This window comes from Balaenoptera musculus, chromosome 9 (assembly GCF_009873245.2).
Source record: "Balaenoptera musculus isolate JJ_BM4_2016_0621 chromosome 9, mBalMus1.pri.v3, whole genome shotgun sequence".
NCBI classification, from domain to species: Eukaryota; Metazoa; Chordata; class Mammalia; order Artiodactyla; family Balaenopteridae; genus Balaenoptera; species Balaenoptera musculus.
Window position 1 is genome coordinate 77466142 of NC_045793.1, and position 25236 is coordinate 77491377.

Here is a 25236-nt window from a genome sequence, read left to right on the forward strand (position 1 = left end):
TAAAAAGTCAAAAATTTACATGAAAGGGTCTTTTAATTAAGTGCGGTTTTTTGTTTTTTTTTTTTTAAAGATTGATTGATTGATTGATTGCTATGTTGGGTCTTCGTTTCTGTGCTAGGGCTTTCTCTAGTTGTGGCAAGCGGGGGCCACTTTTCATCACAGTGCGCGGGCCTCTCACTATCGTGGCCTCTCTTGTTGCGGAGCACAGGCTCCAGACACACAGGCTCAGTAGTTGTGGCGCACGGGCTTAGTTGTTCCGTGGCATGTGGGATCTTCCCAGACCAGGGCTTGAACCCGTGTCCCCTGCATTGGCAGGAAGACTCTCAAGCACTGCGCCACCAGGGAAGCCCTTAAGTGCGGTTTTTGAAACGTCTCTCTCTTAAAAGATTTTCTTTCCCACCTTCAAAGTCCAAAGGAAATTTTTGTTACCTTACAAATAAGAAAAAATGTGACTAAAACCATCAAACTTAAAGCAGGAACTACCTTTCTCCCTTTGGAAACATACCAAGAAAGATGAGATGGTTACCAAAACTACGTTTAAAAAAATCTTCATTGCACCCATATTAATTCCTTCCACAGCTCATAAGTTTGTAACATAACTGTAACAACGAATAGTTAAAAGCAAAAAATGTCACAATAAAGTCAAAAATAAAATTACTTTTCCTTAAAAAGCTAAAAACAGAGCTATCATATGATCCTGCAATCCCATTCCTGTGCATATATCCTCAGAAAACCATAATTCAAAAAGATACATGCACTCCAATGTTCATAGCAGCACTATTTACAACAGTCAAAACATGGAAGCAAACCAAAATGTCCATCGACGGATGGATAAAGAAGATGTAGTATGTATATATAATGGAATATACTCAGCCATAAAAAAGAATGAAATAATGCCATTTGTAGCAACACAGATGGACCTAGAGATTATCATACTAAGTGAAGTAAGCCAGACACAGAAAGATAAATATCATATGATATTGTTTATATATGAAATTTTTAAAAAATCATACAAATGAACTTATTTACAAAACAGAAAGAGACTCACAGACATAGAAAAACAAACTTATGGTTACCAAAGAGGAACAGGGGGTGGGCAGAGGGATAAATTAGGAGTTTGGGATTAACATATACACACTACTATATATAAAATAGATAACCAACAAGAACCTACTGTATAGCACAGGGAACTATACTCAATATTTTGTAATACCTATAAGGGAAAACAACCTGAAAAGTAATACATATATATCTATATATAGATACATATAGACATATATATATCTAAATATATATATCTGAATCACTGTGCTGCATACCTGAAACTAACACAATATTGTAAATCAACTATACTTCAATAATAAAAAAAGAATTTTCTTGCAGGCCAAAATAACTTACTGTGTTAAATATGTACACTCTTTATTGGAAAGAAACTATTTAAAGAGTGAAAATTCATCTTTAATATTTAGTTCCTGCATTAGTAATATACACAGATGTAGTCCCATATACACAGAGCAATCGAGTAGGAAAGAAATGTACCCCCATCTCTTTAAAACAAGCTTATGTAATCTTAACCATTTATCAAATATGCTTCAGAAAAAAATTCATTTCACAAAAATGAGATTTTATTATCTATATTGTTATATCCCTTTACATGGAAATATACCTTAAGATAAGTACATAAAAGCATACAGAATCATCACATTTCAAAACTAAAAGGGGGGGGCTCCCCTGGTGGCACAGTGGTTAAGAATCCACCTGCCAATGCAGGGGACACAGCTTCAAGCCCTGGTTTGGGAAGATCCCATATGCCATGGAGCAACTAAGCCAGTGAGCCACAACTACTGAGCCTGCGTGCCACAACTACTGAAGCCCACATGCCTAGAGCCCATGCTCTGTAACAAGAAGCCACTGCAGAGCTTCCCTGGCGGCGCAATGGTTAAGAATCCGCCTGCCAATGCAGGGGACACGGGTTCAAGCCCTGGTCCGGGAAGATCCCACATACTGCGGAGCATCTAAGCCCGTGAGCCACAACTACTGAGCCCACATGCCGCATCTACTGAAGCCCGTGTGCTCTACAGCCCATGCTCCACAACAAGAAAAGCCACCACAATGAGAAGCCCACGCACTGCAACGAAGAGTAGTGCCCCCCACTCGCTGCAACTACAGAAAGCCCGCGCACAGCAACAAAGACCCAACACAGCCAAAAATAATAAATAAACTTATTTAAAAAAAAAAAAAAGAAGCCACTGCAATGAGAAGCCCACACACCGCAACAAAGAATAGCCCCCGCTTGCTGCAAGCAGAGAAAGCCTGCGTACAGCAACAAAGACCCAACACAGCCAAAAAAAAAAAAACCAACTAAACTAAAAGGGGTTTAGAAAAGTATATAGTCATTCATAAGAGTGATATTTTTAAAAAGAACATAAGTATCCAAATTGTAAGAGAGAATTCTTTCCACTACTTCACACCACACTTATAGGATTCCTTATAACATATTATTATCACTAGCAGTCTTTACCAAGGTGTGGGGGTAATGATCCTCTGCCATTAATATAATACCTACCATTAATAATCAACAAGGAGATATGATACAAGGATTGTATCATATCTCTTGGCAGCCATCTGCTGCCAAGAGATAAGATACAATCCACCCCAAATGTAATGTAAAATAGTGACTATGGATGATAATGAGCACAGTATTCAGGTATATGTTCATTAGAAGGAAGGCTTATTTCTCTTCTCATATTTCACATCAGAAACCCCCCAATCGAGAGGGCAGACAGCAGAAGCAAGAAGAAATACAATTCTGCAGCCTGTGGAAGGAAAACCACATTCACAGAAAAACAGACAAAATGAAAAGGCAGAGGACTTTGTACCACATGAAGGAATAAGATAAAACCCCAGAAAAACAACTAAATGAAGTGGAGATAGGCAACCTTCCAGAAAAATAATTCAGAATAATGATAGTGAAGATGATCGAGGACCTTAGAAAAAGAATGGAGGGAAAAATCGAGAAGATGCAAGAAATGTTTAACAAAGACCTAGAAGAATTAAAGAACAAAGACCTAGAAGAATTAAAGAACAAACAAACAGAGATGAACAATACAATAACTGAAATGAAAAATACACTACAAGGAATCAATAGCAGAATAACTGAGGCAAAAGAACGGATAAGTGACCTGGAAGACAGAATGGTGGAATTCACTGCCACGGAACAGGATAAAGAAAAAGAATGAAAAGAAATGAAGACAGTCTAAGAGGCTTCTGGGACAACATTAAACGCAACAACATTCGCATTATAGCGGTCCCAGAAAGAGAAGAGAGAGAGAAAGGACCCGAGAAAATATTTGAAGAGATTATAGTCGAAAACTTCCCTAACATGGGAAAGGAAATAGCCACCCAAGTCCAGGAAGCGCAGAGAGTCCCAGGCAGGATAAACCCAAGGAAAAACACGCCGAGACACACAGTAATCAAATTGGCAAAAATTAAAGACAAAGAAAAATTATTGAAAGCAACAAGGGAAAAACGACAAATAACATACAAGGGAACTCCCATAGGAGTTAACAGCTGATTTCTCAACAGAAACTCTACAAGCCAGAAAGGAGTGGCATGATATATTTAAAGTGATGAAAGAGAAGAACCTACTACCAAGATTACTCTACCTGGCAAGGATCTCATTCAGATTCAATGGAGAAATCAAAAGCTTTACGGACAAGCAAAAGCTAAGAGAATTCAGCACCACCACACCAGCTCTACAACAAATGCTAAAGGAACTTCTCTAAGTGGGAAACACAAGAGAAGAAAAGGACCTACAAAAACAAACCCATAACAATTAAGAAAATGGTAATAGGAACATACATATTGATAAATACCTTAAACATGAATGGATTAAATGCTCCAACCAAAAGACACAGGCTTGCTGTATGGATACAAAAACAAGACCCATATATATGCTGTCTACAAGAGACCCACGTCACACCTAGGGACACATACAGACTGAAAGTGAGGGGATGGAAAAAGATATTCCATGAAAATGGAAATCAAAAGAAAGCTGGAGTAGCAATACTCATATCAGATAAAAGACCTTAAAATAAAGAATGTTACAAGAGACAAGGAAAGACACTACATAATGAAAAAGGGATCAATTCAAGAAGAAGATATAACAATTATAAATATACATGCACCCAACATAGGAGCACCTCAATACATAAGGCAACTGCTAACAGCTATAAAAGAGGAAATTGACAGTAACACAATAACAGTGGGGGACTCTAACACCTCACTTACACCAATGGAGAGATCATCCAAACAGAAAATTAATAAGGAAACAAGCTTTAAATGACACAATAGACCAGATAGATTTAATTGATATTTATAGGACACTCCATCCAAAAACAGCAGATTACACTTTCTTCTCAAGTGCACATGGAACATTCTCCAGGACAGATCATGTCTTGGGTCACAAGTCAAACCTCAGTAAATTTAAGAAAACTGAAATCATATCAAGCATCTTTTCTGACCACACTGCTATGAGATTAGAAATCAATTACAGGGGAAAAAAACATAAAAAAACCACAAACACATGGAGGCTAAGCAGTACGTTACTAAATAACCAAGAGATCACTGAAGAAATCAAAACATACCTAGAGACAAATTACAACGAAAACATGATGATCCAAAACCTATGGAATGCAGCAAAAGCAGTTCTAAGAGGGAAGTTTAGAGCACTACAAGCCTACCTCAAGAAACAAGAAAAGTGTCAAATAAACAATCTAACCTTACACCTAAAGGAACTAGAGAAAGAAAAACAAACAAAACCCAAAGTTAGCAGAAGGAAAGAAATCATAAAGATCAGACCAGAAATAAATGAAATAGAAACAAAGAAAACAATAGCAAAGATCAATGAAACTAAAAGCTGGTTCTTTGATAAGATAAACAAAATTTATAAACCATTAGCCAGACTCATCAAGAAAAAGAGGGAGAGGACTCAAATCAATAAAATTAGAAATGAAAAAGGAGAAGTTACAACAGACACCGCAGAAATACAAAGCATCCTAAGAGACTACTACAAGCAACTCTATGCCAATAAAATGGACAACCTGGAAGAAATGGACAAATTCTTACAAAGGTATGACCTTCCAAGACTGAACCAGGAAGAAACAGAAAATATGAACAGAATAATCACAAGTAATGAAATTGAAACTGTGATTAAAAATCTTCCAACAAACAGAACTCCAGGACCAGATGGCTTCACAGGTGAATTCTATCAAACATTTAGAGAAGAGCTAACACCCATCCTTCTCAAACTCTTCCAAAGAATTGCAGAGGAAGGAACACTCCCAAACTCATTCTATGAGCCCACCATCATCCTGATACCAAAACCAGACAAAGATACTACAAAAACAGAAAATTACAGACCAATATCACTGATGAATATAGATGCAAAATTCCTCAACAAAATACTAACAAACAGAATCCAACAACACATTAAAAGGGTCATACACCATGATCAAGTGGAATTTATCCCAGGGATGCAAGGATTCTTCAATACATGCAAATCAATCAATGTGATACACCATATTAACAAACTGAAGAAGAAAAACCATATGATCATCTCAATAGATGCAGAAAAAGCTTTTGACAAAATTCATCACCCATTTATGATAAAAACTCTCCAGAAAGTGGGCATACAGGAAACCTACCTCAACATAATAAAGGCCATATACGACAAACTCACAGCAAACATCATTCTCAATGGTAAAAAAATGAAAGCATTTCCTCTAAGATCAGGAACAAGACAAGGATGTCCACTCTTGCCACTATTATTCAACATAGTTTTGGAAGTCCTGGCCACGGCAATCAGAAGAAATAAAAGGAATCCAAATTGGAAAAGAAGAAGTAAAACTGTCACTGTTTGCAGATGACATGATACTATACACAGAGAAACCTAAAGATGCCACCAGAAAACTACTAGAGCTAATCAATGAATTTGGTAAAGTTGCAGGATACAAAATTAATGCACAGAAATCTCTTGCATTCCTATACATTAATGATGAACTTAAGGAAACACTCCCATTTCCCATTGCAACAAAAAGAATAAAACACCTAGGAACAAACCTACCTAGGGAGAAAAAAGACCTGTATGCAGAAAACTATAAGACACTGATGAAAGAAATTAAAGATGATACAAACAGATGGAGAGATATACCATGTTCTTGGATTGGAAGAATCAATATTGTGAAAATGACTATACTACCCAAAGCAATCTACAGATTCAATGCAATCCCTATCAAATTACCAATCACATTTTTTACAGAACTAGAAGAAAAAATCTTAAAATTTGTATGGAGACACAAAAGACCCCAATAGCCAAAACAGTGTTGAGGGAAAAAAACAGAGCTGGAGGAATCAGACTCTCTGACTTCAGACTATACTACAAAGCTACAGTAATCAAGACAATATGGTACTGGCACAAAAACAGAAATATAGATCAATGGAATAGGACAGAAAACCCAGAGATAAACCCACGTGCCTATGGTCAACTAATCTCTGACAAAGGAGGCAAGGATATACAATGGAGAAAAGACAGCCTCTTCAATAAGTGGTGCTGGGAAAACTGGACAGCTACATGTAAAAGAATGAAATTAGAACACTCCCTAACACCATACACAAAAATAAACTCAAAACAGATTAGAGACCTAAATATAAGACCGGACACTATAAAAGCCTTCGAGGAAAACATGGCACAACACTCCATGACATAAATCACAGCAAGATCTTTTTTGATTCACCTCCTAGAGTAATGGAAACAAAAATAAACAAATGGGACCTAATGAAACTTAAAAGCTTTTGCAAAGCAAAGGAAAGTACAAACAAGGTGGAAAGACAACCCTCAGAATGGGAGAAAATATATGCAAACGAATGAACGGACAAAGGATTAATCTCCAAAATATATAAACAGCTCATGCAGCTCAATATTAAAAAAACAAACAACCCAATCAAAAAATGGGCAGAAGACCTGAATAGACATTTCTCCAAAGAAGACATACAGATGGCCAAGAAGCACATGAAAAGCTGCTCAACATCACTAATTATTAGAGAAATGCAAATCAAAACTACAGTGAGGTATCACCTCACACCAGTCAGAATGGGCATCATCAGAAAATCTACAAACAACAAATGCTGGAGAGGGTGTGGAGAAAAGGGAATCCCCACTGTTGGTGGGAATGTAAATTGATACAGCCACTATGGAGAACAGTATGGAGGTTACTTAAAAAACTAAAAATAGAATTACCATATGACCCAGCAATCCCACTACTGGGCATATACACAGAGAAAACCGTAATTCAAAAAGACACATGCACCCCAACGTTCATTGCAGCACTATTTACAATAGCCAGGTCGTGTAAGCAACCTAAATGCCCATCGACAGACGAATGGATAAAGAAGATGCGGTACATATATACAATGGAATATTACTCAGCCATAAAAATGAACGAAATTGGGTCATTTGTAGAGTTGTGGATGGATCTAGAGACTGTCATACAGAGTGAAGTAAGTCAGAAAGAGAAAAACAAATATTGTATATTAACGCATATATGTGGAACCTAGAAAAATGGTACAGATGAACCAGTTTGCAGGGCAGAAATGGAGACACAGATGTAGAGAACAAACGTATGGACACCAAGGGGGGAAAGCCACGGGGGGTGGGGGTTGTGGTGTGATGAATTGGGAGATTGGGATTGACATGTATACACTGATGTGTATAAAATGGATGACTAATAACCTGCTGTATAAAAAAAATTAAATTAAATTAATAAAAAAGAAACCCCTGAAATCTTTTTGAATCAGCAATTTGCCTTCTTTTTTCCAGTTTTACGCAAGTTAAGAACTCCCAACCATCATGTGTATTTTCCCCTTTATTTTTTCTATAATTTAAATTCCTTTGTAAGGAGAAAAAAATACTTTTCATATATCCATTTAGCAGGAGTCTGCAGACTATTGTCCACAGGCCAAAACCAACCAGTTGCCTGTTTCTGTAAATAAAGTTTTATTTAAACACAGAATAAAAAAGTTCCAACCATCTGGAATATATACTGTGAAATTCAAAAGTCTATTTTGGCAGTGTTTACCATTTTTTAAACTTTTGCTCAATGTAAAAATCAAAAAAAGAGAGAGAGAGAAGTATATTTTAAAATATTTTCCCCACCTCTACTGTCAAAATTTCTTTCAAAAGACAATTGTTAATCTAGGTACCTTAAGGCTGAGATAGTATATTATTAACATCTTGTACTGCTATATAAGCAGACTGATGAGAGCAAGATTGCACAACATGAAAAATAACATTGAAGCACTATCTTTTAAAAAAAAGGACAATTTTAAAAAAGTTATTTAAAATTGCAAAGTATTCAAACCAAGAAAATTTCCCATCTTATAATAACTCATTTGACTTCTTATATGAAATACTCCCAATTAAAATCATTTTAATAAAGAATACTTTCACTGTACACTTGGATCACATATCCCTTTGGAATCCAATTCTTCTTTACTCATTGACAAATGAAAATATTCAAGCAATATATTTTAACATAGGTAAGCTACCTAGTAAACTAGACAGACAATTCTACTACTGAGGCTATTAGATTTTTTTTAATTTGAAAGCTTTTTATTTGTTTTCAGTTTTTAAAGGTTACATTCTATTTATAGTTATTATAAAATATTTGCTATCTTCCCTGTGTTGTACAATATACCCTTATAGATTATTTTATACCTAACAGTTTATACCTCTTAATCCCCTACCCTTACATTGCCCCTCCTCCTCCCTTTCCTCTCCCCACTGGTAACCACTAGTTTGTTCTCTACATCTGTGAGTCTAAAGCTATTAGATGTTTAAAACTCTACTGTCATTAGTCATTACTGAGATTAGTCATTAGGGTGACTGTTTAAAAATAAGTGAGGATGGTTCTTTAATTCACCTTCAACCTTATTTTGGAAATGTCCACTGCTATTATTCTTCACTAGTTAGGGAGAATTACCTCATTTGATAAACATGCCCACTGCATACTAGATGCTGGGAATAAAACAGATGCTGAATAAACTATGATTCCTGGACTTGAGAAATGTACATTCTAATAGGAGACAAAAAGATAATTAGATTACAGCATAATGAGAGTCATATTTATTTAAAAGTATGTTTTAGGATGAGGGGGGATAAATGGTTCTAACACTACTGGAGAGGCAATAAAATTTAAATTTGCATTATATGTAATAAATCAAGGGTAACTGCCCAAAGGATAGAAACCAAATATATGAACAGATGACCCTTGAACAACACAGGTTTGAACTGCAGAGGTCCACTTATACATGGACCATTTATTTCCCATAAATACATACTACAGTAGTATATGATCCACGGTTGGGTGAATCTGTGGATGCAGAATCACAAGTATGGAGGGCTGACTGCACAGTTACACGTGGATTTTTGACTTGTGGAGGGTCAGCAGCCCAACCCCCACATTGTTCAAGGGTCAACTGTATAGAAAACAGAAAAGAATATATGACCAACAAGTTCATGGAGAGAAAAACTCTATGTGGAATAAATGAAATAATAAAAAATACTGATATATAAGAAAACAAGAAGAGAGAAAAAGTGAACATAAATAGTAAAATGGTAGCCATAAACCCAAATGTAATAACATTAAATAGAGATGGGCTAAATACTCTAAATAAAACACTAGATAAAATGCAAAATTCAATTCTATCCTGCCTACAAGAGACACTTTAAATTTAAGGACCCAGAAATACTGAAAGTTAGGAATGGAAAAAGTAGAGACTTCCCTGGTGGTCCAGTGGGTAAGACTCCACGCTCCCAGCGCAGGGGGCCCAGGTTCGATCCCTGGTCAGGGAACTAGATCCTGAATGCATGCCGCAACTAAGAAGTCTGCATGCCACAACTAAAAGATCCCGCATGCTGCAACTAAACATGCTGCAACGCAGACCTGGCCCAGCCTAAATAAATAAATAAATATTAAGGGGAAAAAAAGAATGGAAAGGGCTTCCCTGGCGGCGCAGTGGTTGAGAATCTGCCTGCTAATGCAGGGGACACGGGTTCGAGCCCTGGTCTGGGAAGATCCCACATGCCGCGGAGCAACTGGGCCCGTGAGCCACAACTACTGAGCCTGCGCGTCTGGAGCCTGTGCTCCGCAACAAAAGAGACCGCGATAGTGAGAGGCCCGCGCACGGCGATGAAGAGTGGCCCCCGCTCGCCACAACTAGAGAAAGCCCTCACGCAGAAACGAAGACCCAACACAGACAAAAATTAAATAAATAAATAATTAATTAATTTAAAAAAAAAAAAAAAAAAAAAAGAAAGGAAAAAGTACATCATACAAATGCTAACTACCAGAAAGCTGTTTTAACTACGTTAATAGCAGGAAAAAAATAGACTTTAAGGTAGGAACAGTATTAGAGATAAAGAAGGACATTTCATGATAACAAAGGAATGAAATCACTAGGAAGAGATCACAATTCTAAATCTGCACCCACCTAGTAATCGAGCAACAAAATACTTACAACAACAACAAAATAATGACAGGGACTTCCCTGGTGGTCCAGTGGCAAAGAATCCGCCTTCCAATGCAGGGGACCCAGGTTCGATCCCTGGTGGGGAACTAAGATCCCACATGCCGCGGGGCAACCAAGCCCACGCACCACAACTACTGAGCTCGTGCACCTCAACGAGAGAGCCCACATGCCACAAACTACAGAGCCCACGCACCCTGGAGCCCATGCGTCACAACTAAAGAGAGAAAACCCGCATGCTGCAACTAGAGAGAAACCCGCATGCCACAACGAAGACCCAACACAGCCAAAGAAAAATAATAACAATAATAAAAAAATAAATAAATTTTTAAAAATATGACAGAACTAAGAGGAGAAAAAGACAAATCTATACTCATAGAGACAGACTTTAACACATCTCTCTTAATATCAGGCTAAGCACACAAAAAACTAGTAAGGATACAGAAGATATGAACACAATTAACATACTAGATCTAATTGGCATACATGCAATCAACAATGACAGCATACAGTCGTCCCTCGATATCTGTGGGGAATTGGTTCCAGGACCCCTGAGGATACCAAAATCCACAGATCCTCAAGTCCCTTAAAGTTGGCCCTCCATATTGGCGGATGTGGAACCGGTGGATACAGAGGACTGTTTATATTCTTTTCAAATGCATATAAAATATTTATCAAAATTAACCATATGTTGCATCATAAAGCAAACATAAATAAAAATTCAAAACTTTAAAATCTTTTAGAATATTCTCTGCACAGTGGAATTAAGTTAGAATTCAATAACTAAAAATAGAAAATCCTCAGCTGTCTGAAAATTAAACAATACCTTTTAAAATAACCCATGAGTCAAAAAAGAAATCCCAACAGAAAGTAGAAAACATTTTAAACTAATTAATAGTGAAGATACAAATTTTAAATCTTGTTTGCTATCTCAAAGCAATGTCAAACAAGGGAATGTGCAGTCTTAAAATGCATAGATCGGAAAGACAAAAGGCTGAAAAACAATGATTTAAACTCCCATCTCAAGAAATTAGAAAAAGAAAATGAACTTCAAAAAAAGTGGAAGGAAGGAAATAAAGACGGGAAGAGAAATCAATAAATTAAGAAACAAATATACAACAGAGGAAATTAACAAAGCCAAAGGCTGGTTCTCTGAAGATATTAATAAAATTTATATACTCCTAGTAAGAAAAAAAAAACATGGGAAAAACAGAGATTACCAGTATCAGGAGAGAAAAATGGAAAATGACTACAGATTTTTAAACAATAGAAAGATATTAAGAGGATATTAAGAAAAGTTTTAAGTTTAAATTTGATAACATACATGAAATCGGTGTATTCCTTGAAGAACTCCCTGAAACTGATAAAAGAAGAAACAGGAAATCTCAATTGTTCAGTATCTATTAAATAAATTGAATCTGTTACTAAACGACTTCCCACAAAGACAATTTGCGGTTCAGATTTCTTCCCTGGTGAATTCTTCCAAAAGTTTAAGAAAGAAATAATATTAATCTTACACAAATTCTTCTACAGAACACAAAAGAACATTTCCCAACTTGTTTTGTAAGGTCAGATAATTTTAACAACAAACTGAGACAAGGACACCATAAGAAAGAACAATTACAGACCAATCACTTTTATGAACAAATATGCAAAAATCCCAAATAAAATATCAACTCACTGAATGTAAAGATATGTAAAAAAGATAATACAGCACAACCCAGTTTTTTTATTCCAGGGTAGTTTAGCACTAAAAAGTCAATCAATGTAATTCACTACATAAAAAGAAAAAAGGAGAGAAATCATACGTTCATCTTGATAGACAGAAAAAATATTTGTTAATAGAGTATTCAGTATTCACTTATGATAAAAATTCTCAGCAATCTACAAGTAGAAGGGAACTAAAAAAAACCTACTGCAAACATCCTACTTTAAGGTAAAACTATTAATGCTTTCTGTAATACTGTGGTCCTAGCCAGTGCAGTAAGACAAAAAAGAAAAGACATAAAGTTTAAAAAGGGAAGAAATAAAACAGGCACAAGACATAACAATGTACTCAGAATGCTAAAACAAATAAACAAACAAAAAACTGCAGAAAATCTATTAGATTTAATAAGTAAATCTGATAAAATTGCTAGATTACAAGACCAATATTTTAAAAGGTAAATTCCATGTCTATATATCAGCAAAAAAGAAAGAAAATGAAATGGTTGGGTTTTTTTTTAAATAAATTTATTTATTTATGTATTTTTGGCTGCATTGGGTCTTCGTTGCTGCGCAGGGGCTTTTGCCTGGTTGTGGTGAGCGGGGGCTACTCTTTGTTGCGGTGCACAGGCTTCTCATTGCAGTGGCTTCTCTTGTTGCAGAGCAAGGGCTCTAGGCACGCAGGCTCTAGCGTGCGGACTCAGTAGTTGTGGCACACGGGCTTAGTTGCTCCGCGGCATGTGGGATCTTCCTGGACCAGGGATCGAACCCATGTCCCCCGCATTGGCAGGCGGATTCTTAACCACTGCACCACCAGGGAAGTCCGAAAAAGTTTTTAAACGATCTATTATAATAATACAGACATATCAAATATGGAAGGACAAATCTAAAAAGAGATATAATATCTATGTGTTCAAAACTACAAAACATCTTTGAGAAAAATTTCAGAATAGTTAAATACATGAAGGAATGGATATAGTATATTCATGGATTGCATTTAAGTCTCATAAAAATGACAATTCCCAAAATTGATTTATAGATTAAGTGCAATCTTAATAAAAATCCCAGCAGATTTTTTAATGGAAATTGACAAGCTGATTCGAAATCTAGTTTGCAAAGCCCTACACAAGACAATCTTGAACTACAAAGCTGGAGAACTTACATTACCAAACATCAAGACATATTATAAAGTTATAGTTATTAAGCCAGTATGATATTAGCTCAAGGACAGACAAATAGACTAATGGAACAGAAGAGGGAGTCCAGAAGCAGACAAATGATCCAGTCACCTGACTTCCGATAAATGTGACACTTGAGTGTAGTGGGAAAAGCATGGTCTTTTTAATAAATGGTACCAGGTCAAACTGATTTTCCTAAGGTAAATATTTAAATCAAGTACAGGTAGATTGTTGATATAAATGTAAAAAAGCAAAACAATAAATCTTTCAGAAGAAAACAGAATAATATTTTCATTACTGCCAATTTCAGGTCACAATAAGCAACCCATGAAGGAAATTTATGGACTACTTTACAATTAGGAACTTCTGTTCATAAAAACACACTACAAAGAGAATGAAAAATCAAGCCACCAAATGGGAAAAGATGCTTGCCTTAAATATATCCAGCAAAAGACCCACATAGAATGTACAGAGTTACACATCAGAGGAATCAAAAAGTCAGATATTCCAGGTGATGAACGACTTGAACTGGCACTTCACAAAAGAGACTCTCCAAATTGCCAACAGACTTATGGAAAGGTGCTTAACTTCAATAGACATCAGGGAAATACAAAATTTCAAGTGTTGGTGAGCATGTAGAGCAACTGGAATGCTTATACAGTTGACCATTGAGCAACACGGGTTTGAACTGCACAGGTCCACTTTTATGCAGATTTCTTTTCACTAAATACAGTACTACACAAGCAGCGGTTGGTAGAATCTGAGAACGCAGAACTACCGATGCAAAGGGCCCACTGTGAAGTTACATGCAGATTTTTGACTGCGCTGAGGGTCAGCACCCCTAACCCCTGCATTGTTCAAGGGTCAACTGTACACTGCTCACTACTATGCAGACTGGTACCATGCCTTTGGAAAACTGTTACATCCACTGAAGCTGAACATATGCATGCCATATAACCCAGGAACTCCACTCATAGGTATATATCTGACAGAAATATGTACATATATTCACCAAAATACATATTCATGAATATTCAATTAGTAATAATCAAAAAGTGAAAACAACTCGAATGTCCGTTAGGCTGAATGGATAAACTGCGGTATATTCATACAATGGAAAAAGATACAGCAATGAAAATTAACAAACTACAGTTACGTGCAACAAAAACGGTTAATCTCACAAACATAATGTTGAGCAAAATAAGCTAAATAGAAAAAGGTACACAGACTTCCCTGGTGGCACAGTGGTTAAGAATCCGCCTGCCAATGCAGGGGACACGGGTTCGAGCCCTGGTGGGGGAAGATCCCACATGCCACGGAGCAACTAAGCCCGTGCTCCACAACTACTAAGCCTGCTCTCTAGAGCCCACGAGCCACAACTACTGAAGCCCGCGCGCCTAGAGCCCGTGCTCCACTACAAGAGAAGCCACCGCAATGAGAAGCCCACGCAAGGCAACAAAGAGTAGCCCCTGCTCACCACAACTAGAGAAAGCCGGCATGCAGCGACAAAGACCCAACACATTCAAATTCAGAAAAAGGTAAAACTAAACAATTGTGTTGAGAGCTAGGAGAATGGTTATCCTTCATAGGGGTAGTATGAAAGAAGGCAAGGAAGAGGTTTCTGGGGATTTGGGTAATACTCTCTTTTATTATTATTATTACATCCCCAGAACTTATTTATCTTAAAACCGGAAGTCTGTACCTTTTGACCACCTTCACCCTTCTGCTAACCTTCCACCCCCTGCCTCTTGCAACCACCAATCTGTTCTCTGTATCTATGAGTAGGATTTTTTTAAGATTCCACATATAAGTGAGATCATACAGTATTTGTCTTTCTCTGACTTACTTCACTTAGCATACTGCCCTCAAGGTCTATCCATGCTGTGGCAAATGGCAGGATTTCCCTCTTTTTTATGGCTGAGTAATATTCCATTGTGTATCTATGTACCACATCTTCTTTACCCATTCATCAATCAATGGACACTTAGGTTGCTTCCATGTCTTGACTACTGGAAATAATGCTGCAATGAACATGCGGGTGCAGATACCTTTCTGACATAATGATTTCATTTCCTCTGGGTAACGCTCTTTTTCTTGACCTGGGTGCTGGTTACAAAGTTGTATTCTCTTTGCAAAAACAATTCATTATACACCTATGCTGTGTGTACTTTTCTATATGCATATAAGTCAATAAAAATTGACTTATATGCATATAGAAAAATTGTTGCTAGAAATGAGGCTAAATACTGATACATCACTATGATGTTCTACATGTGTTTTAGAGGTTGGCCACAGATTTAACACTAAGACTTCTAATAGCTGTATGAGAAAAGAGAAGTTGTCAGTTACACATTCATGCCCAGTAGATACAAATAAATCAACTGCCTAAAGCTACAATTCTTGGCACAAAAAAAAGACAGCTATTTCTCATAAAAATCTTCACAAAAGAAGATACTTTTTGACATAATAAACAATGTTCTTGACAACAATTTCAAGAAGATCCTCTGTAATTGCTTCTTCTGCTGACCCTCAAGGTAGGCTGATGGAATCTTAGCAATGCACGATAGGGGCAAAAGCAACTGGGATAGGAGAGTGCAAAGCAATGCAGTCTACATACTCAACTGCTCTCTGATGATCTGGACTGATCCAGAGATACATTTTATAAACCTGTAAGACTGAATATAATAGTGGATAAGCTTCACAGATCTCCCCCCTCAATATCATATCTCTCACCTGACTTCTGACATTTATCAGTCAGCAGTGAAGTTAAGATAATACCGTCTAGGGCTTCCCTGGTGCCGCAGTGGTTGAGAATCTGCCTGCCAATGCAGGAGACACGGGTTCGAGCCCTGGCCTGGGAAGATCCCACATGCCGCGGAGCAACTGGGCCCGTGAGCCACAACTACTGAGCCTGCGCATCTGGAGCCTGTGCCCCGCAACAAGAGAGGCCGCGATAGTGAGAGGCCCGTGCACCGCGATGAAGAGTGGCCCCCGCTTGCCGCAACTAGAGAAAGCCCTCTCACAGAAACGAAGACCCAACACAGCCAAAAATAAATTAATTAATTAATTAATTTTTTAAAAAAAAGATAATACCCTCTAATAAATGTGTAGGGGACAGCTATTCTCTGTTGTCAGTTGAATATGAACCCAGTTAAGCTAGGGGAAGAGATAATGACCTTCTGTGAATGCTGAGAAGCCTACCTCCGACTGGTAAGATGATCATCCTACCTCCATTGTGAAAACCTACTATTAGGGCTCTAAGAATCTTTAGAAATGGTACTACACCTTCTCCAAAGCAATACAGTACAGGTAATGTTGCTCAAAGTCCCAACCCAAAGTTCTACTATGTATAGCTTGACTAAAAGAGCTTTAGCCAAAAATATAATCACGATAGGCAAGGTATGAACAGTCTTAAAAGGGCATTCTCAAGCAAATATCAATAGTAACAAGGAAAGTAAGTCACTGAATTTAAAGTTATTTAGAGGATTATACCACCAATAATACTCGGTAATACTTCACATATCTGCAATGCCTCCACCCTGCTTAAGCATAGGAATAGATCATTTTTTTCCCGATTATTCAGCAACCAGAATGTTAAGAAGTTCAGAGTGCTAAAGCTCACTCACTGAACTCAGGCCTCTCGGTGACTTTTTTTTTTTTTTTTAACAAAAATAAATAAATTTACTTCTCTGCTTTCCTAGTTCACAACCAATTACAATGAGCAAGTCAGGATGAGAAGCACAAAGAAAAAAGCTGGTAGAAACAGGCAGAGTTGCAAGAAATAACAGCTAACTTGGTAGGAAGAGACAGTAAATGCAAAAACAGACCAAGAACTCCAAACACACAATCTTCTGAGGCCATGTAGCAAACAGCTCTATGTACCTCAAGAGTCTCCAAGGGCAACCACTACACAGGGTATATTCACGGAAACAGATCCAGAGTAAAGTCATTGATAAGGATTATATTATACTACGTAGAGTTTTTTAAAATAAGGTAGAGAAATGTATAATCCTTTTTTTTTTTAATGTTTATTTATTTATTTGGTTGCTCCAGGTCTTAGTTGTAGTAGGCTGGCTCCTTCGGTCCGGTTCGCCGGCTCCTTAGTTGTGGCATGCGAACTCTCAGTTGTGACATGCATGTGGGATCTAGTTCCCTGACCAGGGATCAAATCCAGGCCCCCTGCACTGGGAGCACGGAGCCTCATCCACTGTGTCACCAGGGAAGTCCCTGCATAATCCTTTTTTAAAAGGAGTTCATCCAAAATGTTTAAAATATTCTTGATTATAGTTTAAATCTGAACACTTAATTTATAAGCTTCAGTTATACGGAAGACTGCACACCACAATAAATGCTGAGTAAAGCACTGCAGTTGATAGGAGAATTTTAACTCAAACATCAGTTACATGAAAAATATGAGCATCTCATTTCCCAAAAACACTGAGGAAATGAGGTGGTACTGTTATTTGAATTAACATTCATGTTATGAAATAATATCTTGACCTATAGAAAACTAAGAACTATGTACATGTTATTAAAAGTACTTTAATTTTGAAAGTCATCATTGGTCTCCACTGTGCTTATCTCATCATACTACCTCTTTCAATCTCTCATTAATCCTTTCCATGCACAAGACGGGAAACTTATGACTTTGTGTGGGGAGTTTCTCTTAAAGAACTGGTTTAAACATTTAACAAATGTTATTGTAAAATATTTATCCATGTATATTTAAATGTTTATCTTAATAATTTATTTTTCATAAACTGACGTTAACCCACAAAAAGAGAATTTATATTTTAATTCTCCTTGTCACCAGAACTAAAATCAAAGGAATATGTACGTTTTTCAATAACCTATGAAGCTTAAAAATGATAGAAAAAAAATGAGTAGTACCTGATTTTCTATGGATGAAAAATGCAGGTTAAAAAAAATCCTGAAGGACTTTAACAATTTAATTTTTCTAAATGGTAGAGAATATGCAGGGAAAATACTAGTTGGTACACAGAACTAAAGTCAGTCTATGAATATTTTGAGTTGAGTGTGGAACATTTAGAGACCTCAAATGACCTACTTTCTCTCCACCACAATGTGAAAAATATGATAAAAGAGTACTTACTTGCTGAGATAAGTACGAAGTGTTTTTAGTCTGTAATATATAAATGTTCATGAAAAAATACAACTGATGAACTAATTACATACACAATCACAATGAACCAAAATTCAATTCCTGACTATCCCACCTAACCAAATAACTCACGTCCAAAGTTCAAACTCTAATAATATTGTTCTTATATAAGGTGCTTTTAAACTGAAAAAATTGTGTAGTTACATAATAAGGTTGTAAACCTAAACTGAGAGCACAGTATGCCTAAATTGTTTAAGGAGTAATGAAAATCATTACTGTATAAGTATTAATATATATAATAGAATGATAGTCAGGGGGTGGGGCGAGTTTGTTTTGGTTTGGTTTGGCTTTCTATACTGTTCCATTTTTCCAGAATATCAGCAGAGAGTCACAATACGGAAGGCACAATTCAAAATGTTTTTGTTTACAGAGAAAAATGCACATGCCTCATCCAGCTACCATTAAACATATGTCCACCATTACCCTGCTCATGTTTGGAGAAATTCAAAACCAAATATAAACTCATTCTGCTTGAAGACTATTATTAGTTTCAGGGCTGTCATTGAAGATTACCAATGATCTAGTCCAAGTTTATTTTACAGATGAGGAAACTAGAAAATGGGCTTATTAAAAGGCACACAATTAATGACAAAGTAAACTTAGAACTCAATTATATGTCCACTAAACCAGCTTCTTCCCAACTTAAATACCAAATCACGTCTGATCTGCTACATAAAAATTTTTAAATAAATTCATTAAGAGACATGGGTGAGATACCCAGGGTTTGGTAACTCTGAAAGTGAAAAGCGACAGAAATGCATAAATACTGATTTGCTCATTTTGCTGAATTTAGGTGGGGATACTTAAAACACCCAAATGGCCTACAGTGACTTTTTTCCAAAAAGTAAAAGGCTTTTAGACAAAGCCTATCAAATACATCCCATTACTATACAAGGATAATAATTTATATGCACCATCAACTATCTGGACATGAAGAACAGTGTTAGTAGTATTATCCACATAAATAAATACACAAGTTGAAATCTAAGCCAGAAACTGAAATTTATTTTAGCTACAATACTAAGTTTACATGTAAACTGTAACTAAAGTCAGCACTTATACTAACTTCAGAGTAGAGAAGAAGAATTAGACAAATAAACATAACAAAAAATACAGCTAGCCCAGACAACAGTCCACACAAATCAGTGTGATGTGACTGAAATTTCTTAAAACATAACTTAACATGTAACTTAAATAAGGTTGAGGTACAAGTCCCTTTCTTTTGAACTGCCTCTGATGCCGTGACAAAAATGGAGATGCAAAGGGAACAGTACCCTCCACTGATTTTTTTTTCTCATCTGTTTTTATTCTGTCTTAAAAAATGAGTAGAGCATAAAACCTCTTCCCATCTACTGTGTTTCACCCCAAATCTTCAACATCCACTGTTCCAAAGATTGCCACACTGATTCAGAGCAATATATGTCAGCCCAGGTGTTTAAAGTTTTAGGTTGAAACATTTGGTTAATTAACACCATGCTGCAAACACTCAAAATCACTTCAGCTGCCACTACTACAAAACAAAACTCCCCAAAACAAAAACTGTTACCCTCCACTGGATTTACTCATACAATAAATATTTACTGAGTGTCAGATGCTATGGTAGGAAGAATGAAGCAAAAAAGAAAACTGAGCAAAAAGCAGACATGGTCGCTGCTCTGTGAAGCTTAACACTTATGGAAGCCTTTATGAAATACATCACCCCAAGAATCACTGTATATGTTGGGGTCTGCTTGAAAACATTCTCTTTTTAAAAAATAATTCTTTTTAATACATGTAAAGGTAAGAAAATCAGCCTTGCTTACTGTTCTATTTACCTAATTTTTAAAAATTTGCTTAGATGTAAAAAAAATTTCACACAACCTATCTTCCTCCAAAGGTTGCATCCTAGACAGCACAAATGGTAAATTCAACAGATTCCATATTAATATTTTACTGTTTATAACTCCAAGTGCCATATAAGTCAGTAAGGCAGGTCTTCCTGCTAAATGGGCAAACAGCTGTAACAGTCCAAGGTAAAAAAACAAAAAATCACTGAAAGTTATTGAATATAGTCCTAGTATAAATATCTATATTCTGTTTAAGATGCTAGACATTATTTACACAAGGAAAAGAAAAAATACAGATATAAATTGCAAAGGAGGAAAAGGTCTCATCATTCTCTCATTCTTACAGGATTTTCAACAGCTGATGAGGAGGGGTTTGATGGAACAACGTAATTTTACAACAACTTAATGGTTTAAAGAAGTTCCTAAGGAATGAATGCTTAGGACTTCAATTTTTTTTAATACCCAGAAACAAGACTTAAAGAAAATGTCAGCATGTTAAAAGTCAGTTATTTCTGAATACTGGGCTGGCTGAAAGTCATTATTCCTCTTATGTTTCTACATTTTCTAAAGCAAGGGAATACTACAATTACAGTTAGAAAACAATTAAAGAAAGGCAGACCTTGAAATAAATCACTGAATAGGTATCCTCGACAGTCCCACTCTTGCTTTCAACTGCAGAAACAGCACTAACACTGCAATTTAGAGTGGAGAGAACACGGACGGAGACAGACACACACACACACACACTTAGCTAGCATGTAGCAGGCACTTAATATTTGTGGCACGAAAGGACAATATATATGTAAACAAGCCAAAACACAAACAAAACGCACTCCGATTTTGAGGCAACACAGTAAACAATCACAATAACGATTGCTTTACTAACAGCTGCCTGACAGCTTAACGCGCACTAAATGAAAGAGCTCTTTTTCCCTGCCCTCCTCTTTTACTCAGACACTAGATTGCACATTCGAAACAAATCCTCCCCCAGCCCCGCCCCAAGCCCTACCCTCAGCTGCTCCCAGCACTGAAATTGATGGAAAGTCCGGGGCCTTGGCGGTACCCAAACCGGCCCCTCTCTGGACGCTCCGGGCGGCGGACACGCCCGGCGCGGTAGCGGCCGGGGCTACAGCCGTTATCTCCGGGACCCCCAGGGGCTCGCGCTCGCCCCAACCCTGAGCCCGCGGCGCCGGCGGCCCCCCTCTCCTCTCCCAAGCGGCGGGCCGCGCCGTACCTGCACACCGTGATCAGGTTCCTCCTCTCCACCGCGGCGTTGCGGGCGCTCAGGCTCTTCCTGCCGCCGCCGCCGCCCCCGCCGCGGTTCCCGCCCAGGCCCCGCAGGCTCCGGGAGGCCATGGCGGGCTGACCCCTGCGCCCCTTTTGTCTCGTGCGACCCCGCCCGCTGCCCACACCTGCTTCCCTGGGCTCTCGCTCCGCGTGCGGCCGTGGGGCCGCGGGAGGGTGGAAGGGAAGGAGGGGGGAAACGGAGGGAGGGTGTGGAGGACGGTGAGGGATTCGCACCCGGGGACTGGCGGCTGGCGCTCCGCACCAGAGCTCCAGACACACACACCCCACACACACGCACGCACACCACACACACGCACGCACCACCCCCGCCCTTGCGCGCGCCGCCAGCCGCCGGGAAGCGCGTGCAGGTCGGCGTCAGCAGCTCCCCTACTTCCCCCAGGGACCTCGGCGGTCGCGCACGCGCGTGCCTGCCGGCCCCGCAGGCCCCGCAGGCCCCGCAGGCCCAACCACCCGCGCTCGGACGCCACTGGCGCCCCAGCTGCGGGCACCGCAGAGAGCCACGGGCCTCACGGACGCAGCCCCGCCCTCCCTGCCCCTATCGGGCCAATGCCGCCCCAGCTGGAGCCAATCGCGGCGCGCGAGGGGCGGGGCTGGCCGCGCAGATCTTTAAAGCAACCTGCTAGAGCCCCGCCCCGGCGCGTGGGTAGCTGTCAACGGCGGGCCCGCGCTCGCAGCCGGTGAGCCGCAGGCAGTCGGCCCTCAGGGGAGCAGCGCCGCAGCTGCCCTGGGGATTGTGGGATGCGGGACTCGGGAGTGCTCGGGGCGTGTTGACGACCCTTGCCCGGAGCCCAGCTAACGGCTGGGATCGCTAGCTCTAACGGCTGATCCCGTTCCCAGAATCCGACTCCCCAGCCTAGTGGCATCCGTAGCTACAAGGCCGAGCCAGCAGCAGCGGCGGCTCCCGCACCTGACCCAGGGCTAACTCCCAGGAAGGGAGCGGATTTTCTTTTGTCCTAACGCCCTCCCCTGGCCTAGTAGACAGCTACAGATAGCCCAAAGAGGGAAACTGCCCGCAGAACATCCCTCTTGCGGCGTCTGGTGGTGGGATTTTTGACGCCACTTCGCTCCTACCCCAGCCCCCAGCAAGGCCTGCAGCCCGGACTGACCACCCAAAGAAGAACGAGAGCGGTGCGAGTGTACACTCTGCTCCTTTCACCCTTCTCCCGTCCTGGGCAGTGCCCCCGGAATTAGTGGGGGGGCGGGTGCCGGTGAGCCTCCGGGCAGTGTTTGGAACCTAGCGCCCACTTTCCAGAGCCTCTCCACCCCTCCGGCCTTACCAGCAGGGAGGTCCTGGCTTCGGCCCGAGTTCTCTGGTGCTCATCTAGGTCGGCCGTTCACCTCTCTTTGCATCAATATGCCCAGATTTTTTTTTAACTTTATATTTTATATTGGGGTATAGCCCATTATAGAGTTGTGATAGTTTCCTGTGCACAGCAAAGCCACTCAGCCATACATATACATGTATCCATTCTCCCCGAAACTCCCCTCCCATCCAGGCTGCCACATAACACTGAGCAGAGTTCCCTGTGCTCTACAGTAGGTCCTTGTTGGTTATCCATCTTAAATTTAGCAGTGTGTACATGTCTAACCCAAACTCCCTAACCATCCCTTCCCCACCCCCCCTTCCCCTCTGGTAACCATAAGTTTGATCTCTAAGTCTGTGAGTCTGTTTCTGTCTTGTGAATGACTTCATTTGTATCATTTCTTTTTAGGTTCCGTGTATAAGGGATAGCATATATTTCTCTTTCTCTGACTTACTTTACTCAGTATGACAATCTCTAGATCCATCCATGTTGCTGCAAATGAATATGCGCAGATTTTAGAGTGAAATCCTTATTGACAGCTATCCCTGTGGAGCCTAGCACGGTGCTGTGCATAGAACAGGTTCTCAAATGTTCATTAAATTTAACTGGAAGTCACATTTGGAATTATTTTACTCTAATTTTACAGTTTTGGTGGCTCTAAAATCCATTAAACTTCCAGCTCTGGTTTTGACATTTCTGTCAAAGAATATTATAGAATAGATATATAGATATAGTGTAGCTATCTCTGTACTTCTTATATATTATACAAAGTACTACAGGAGGTTACTGTTACTCTATGTTGAACGCTTTTAAAACAGAGTTATGTATATTAAAGCTGTAGGTTACTAATTTCCGAGGTTGTAAAAAATTTTAAAGCTCTATTTGAAATCATCAGGGCAAAGACTGAGCCCTTTCATCCACTCATCCTAATCATAGTAGAATGAAAATACATGTAGGAAAAAAAAAAACTGTCTTAACTAATTTACTACGATAAATATTCAGATATTAAAATTATAAGAAACAATTCAGACAGATTTTAAACATTATCTTTCACATAAATAAAAGTAGAAGGTTTTTCCAGGTCAGTGCACTTGTTGCCAAACATTTCTTGTCGGCTCTATGGTGACATAGAGGCTTGTAAGGAGGTTTACCCTACTCAAATTGAAACTGTTGTTTAAACACAGATGAAAACTGCATAGAAAAAACAGTGGAAAGCCATATCAATTATCAAGAAAATTCCATGCTGGTTTGTCCTGCAGGAGTGAGAGAACACATATGTCTGAAACACTTATCAGGAAGACAAAAATGAGTGGTCATGTCAAATAGGGAAAAGTGAGGTGTCATTATTCTCAAAATTGGCTTTCTAGCCTTTCAAGTACATTTTCATGTTATTTGTACTACGAATTTATATTTATGACTGAAGACTTGGTAAAACTCCATCTTAGATGATTAGGTGATAATGTTATTTTTTCAAATGCTACTTTTAGGGGGATTCAGTTGACATTGGCACTTGCTGAAGAAGATTTTGCCTTAAAGCATCTTTTCTATGTACCGCGTGCTATTAAACTGCCACATGGGGGCCTTATGTGATAAAGCTTTTTTCTTAATTATCTTGAGCTATATGTCCTGGGTCTCATTCTTTCTCCAGGTTACTAATCCGGTGATAACTAATCAATTACATGCAGTGCGAAGTACAATACTACTATACAGCCACATGAGTTTTCACATTACTTTTTGAACTTTTTTTGGCACCTATTGCAATTCTTTATTTATCCAAGAATTTGCACAAAGGTTATTCAGAGAGGTAAAAAGACACAATAAAAATAATGAAAACAGTAGATGCCGAATTTAACCTACAAGAATTCTGTAGAACTGAATGGGCAGATCATACTCTTTCACCGTTTTCCCAATCACCTTGTTCTCCCCATCAAAAAAGACAAAAATTTTTTTAAAAAGACACAAAATTACAACTGTGACATATAAAATGTCCTCAAATCTAAAATGCTACAAGCCAGAGAGATTACCAAAGCATCATTTATAATCTCAAAGAAGTGGACTTTCTTTTTTAAAAAAAAATAAATTTATGTATTTATTTATTTATTTTGGTTGCATGGCGTCTTAGTTGTGGCACACAGGATCTTCATTGCAGC

The 25236-nt window shown here is 38.7% G+C and overlaps 1 protein-coding gene across 6 annotated transcripts in view; it reads right to left on the bottom strand.

The window, feature by feature from the left end:
- RUNDC3B (RUN domain containing 3B) overlaps nucleotides 1-22253 on the bottom strand; it is a 155736-nt gene extending 133483 nt beyond the window's left edge. For all 6 annotated transcript variants that reach the window (XM_036864395.1, XM_036864396.1, XM_036864393.1 and 3 more), the window contains exon 1: nucleotides 21709-22253. In XM_036864395.1, the coding sequence (XP_036720290.1) occupies nucleotides 21709-21830 (122 nt within the window). In that variant the 5' untranslated portion in view covers nucleotides 21831-22253. The remainder of the gene's footprint in view (nucleotides 1-21708) is intronic.
- Nucleotides 22254-25236: the final 2983 nt, after the last annotated feature.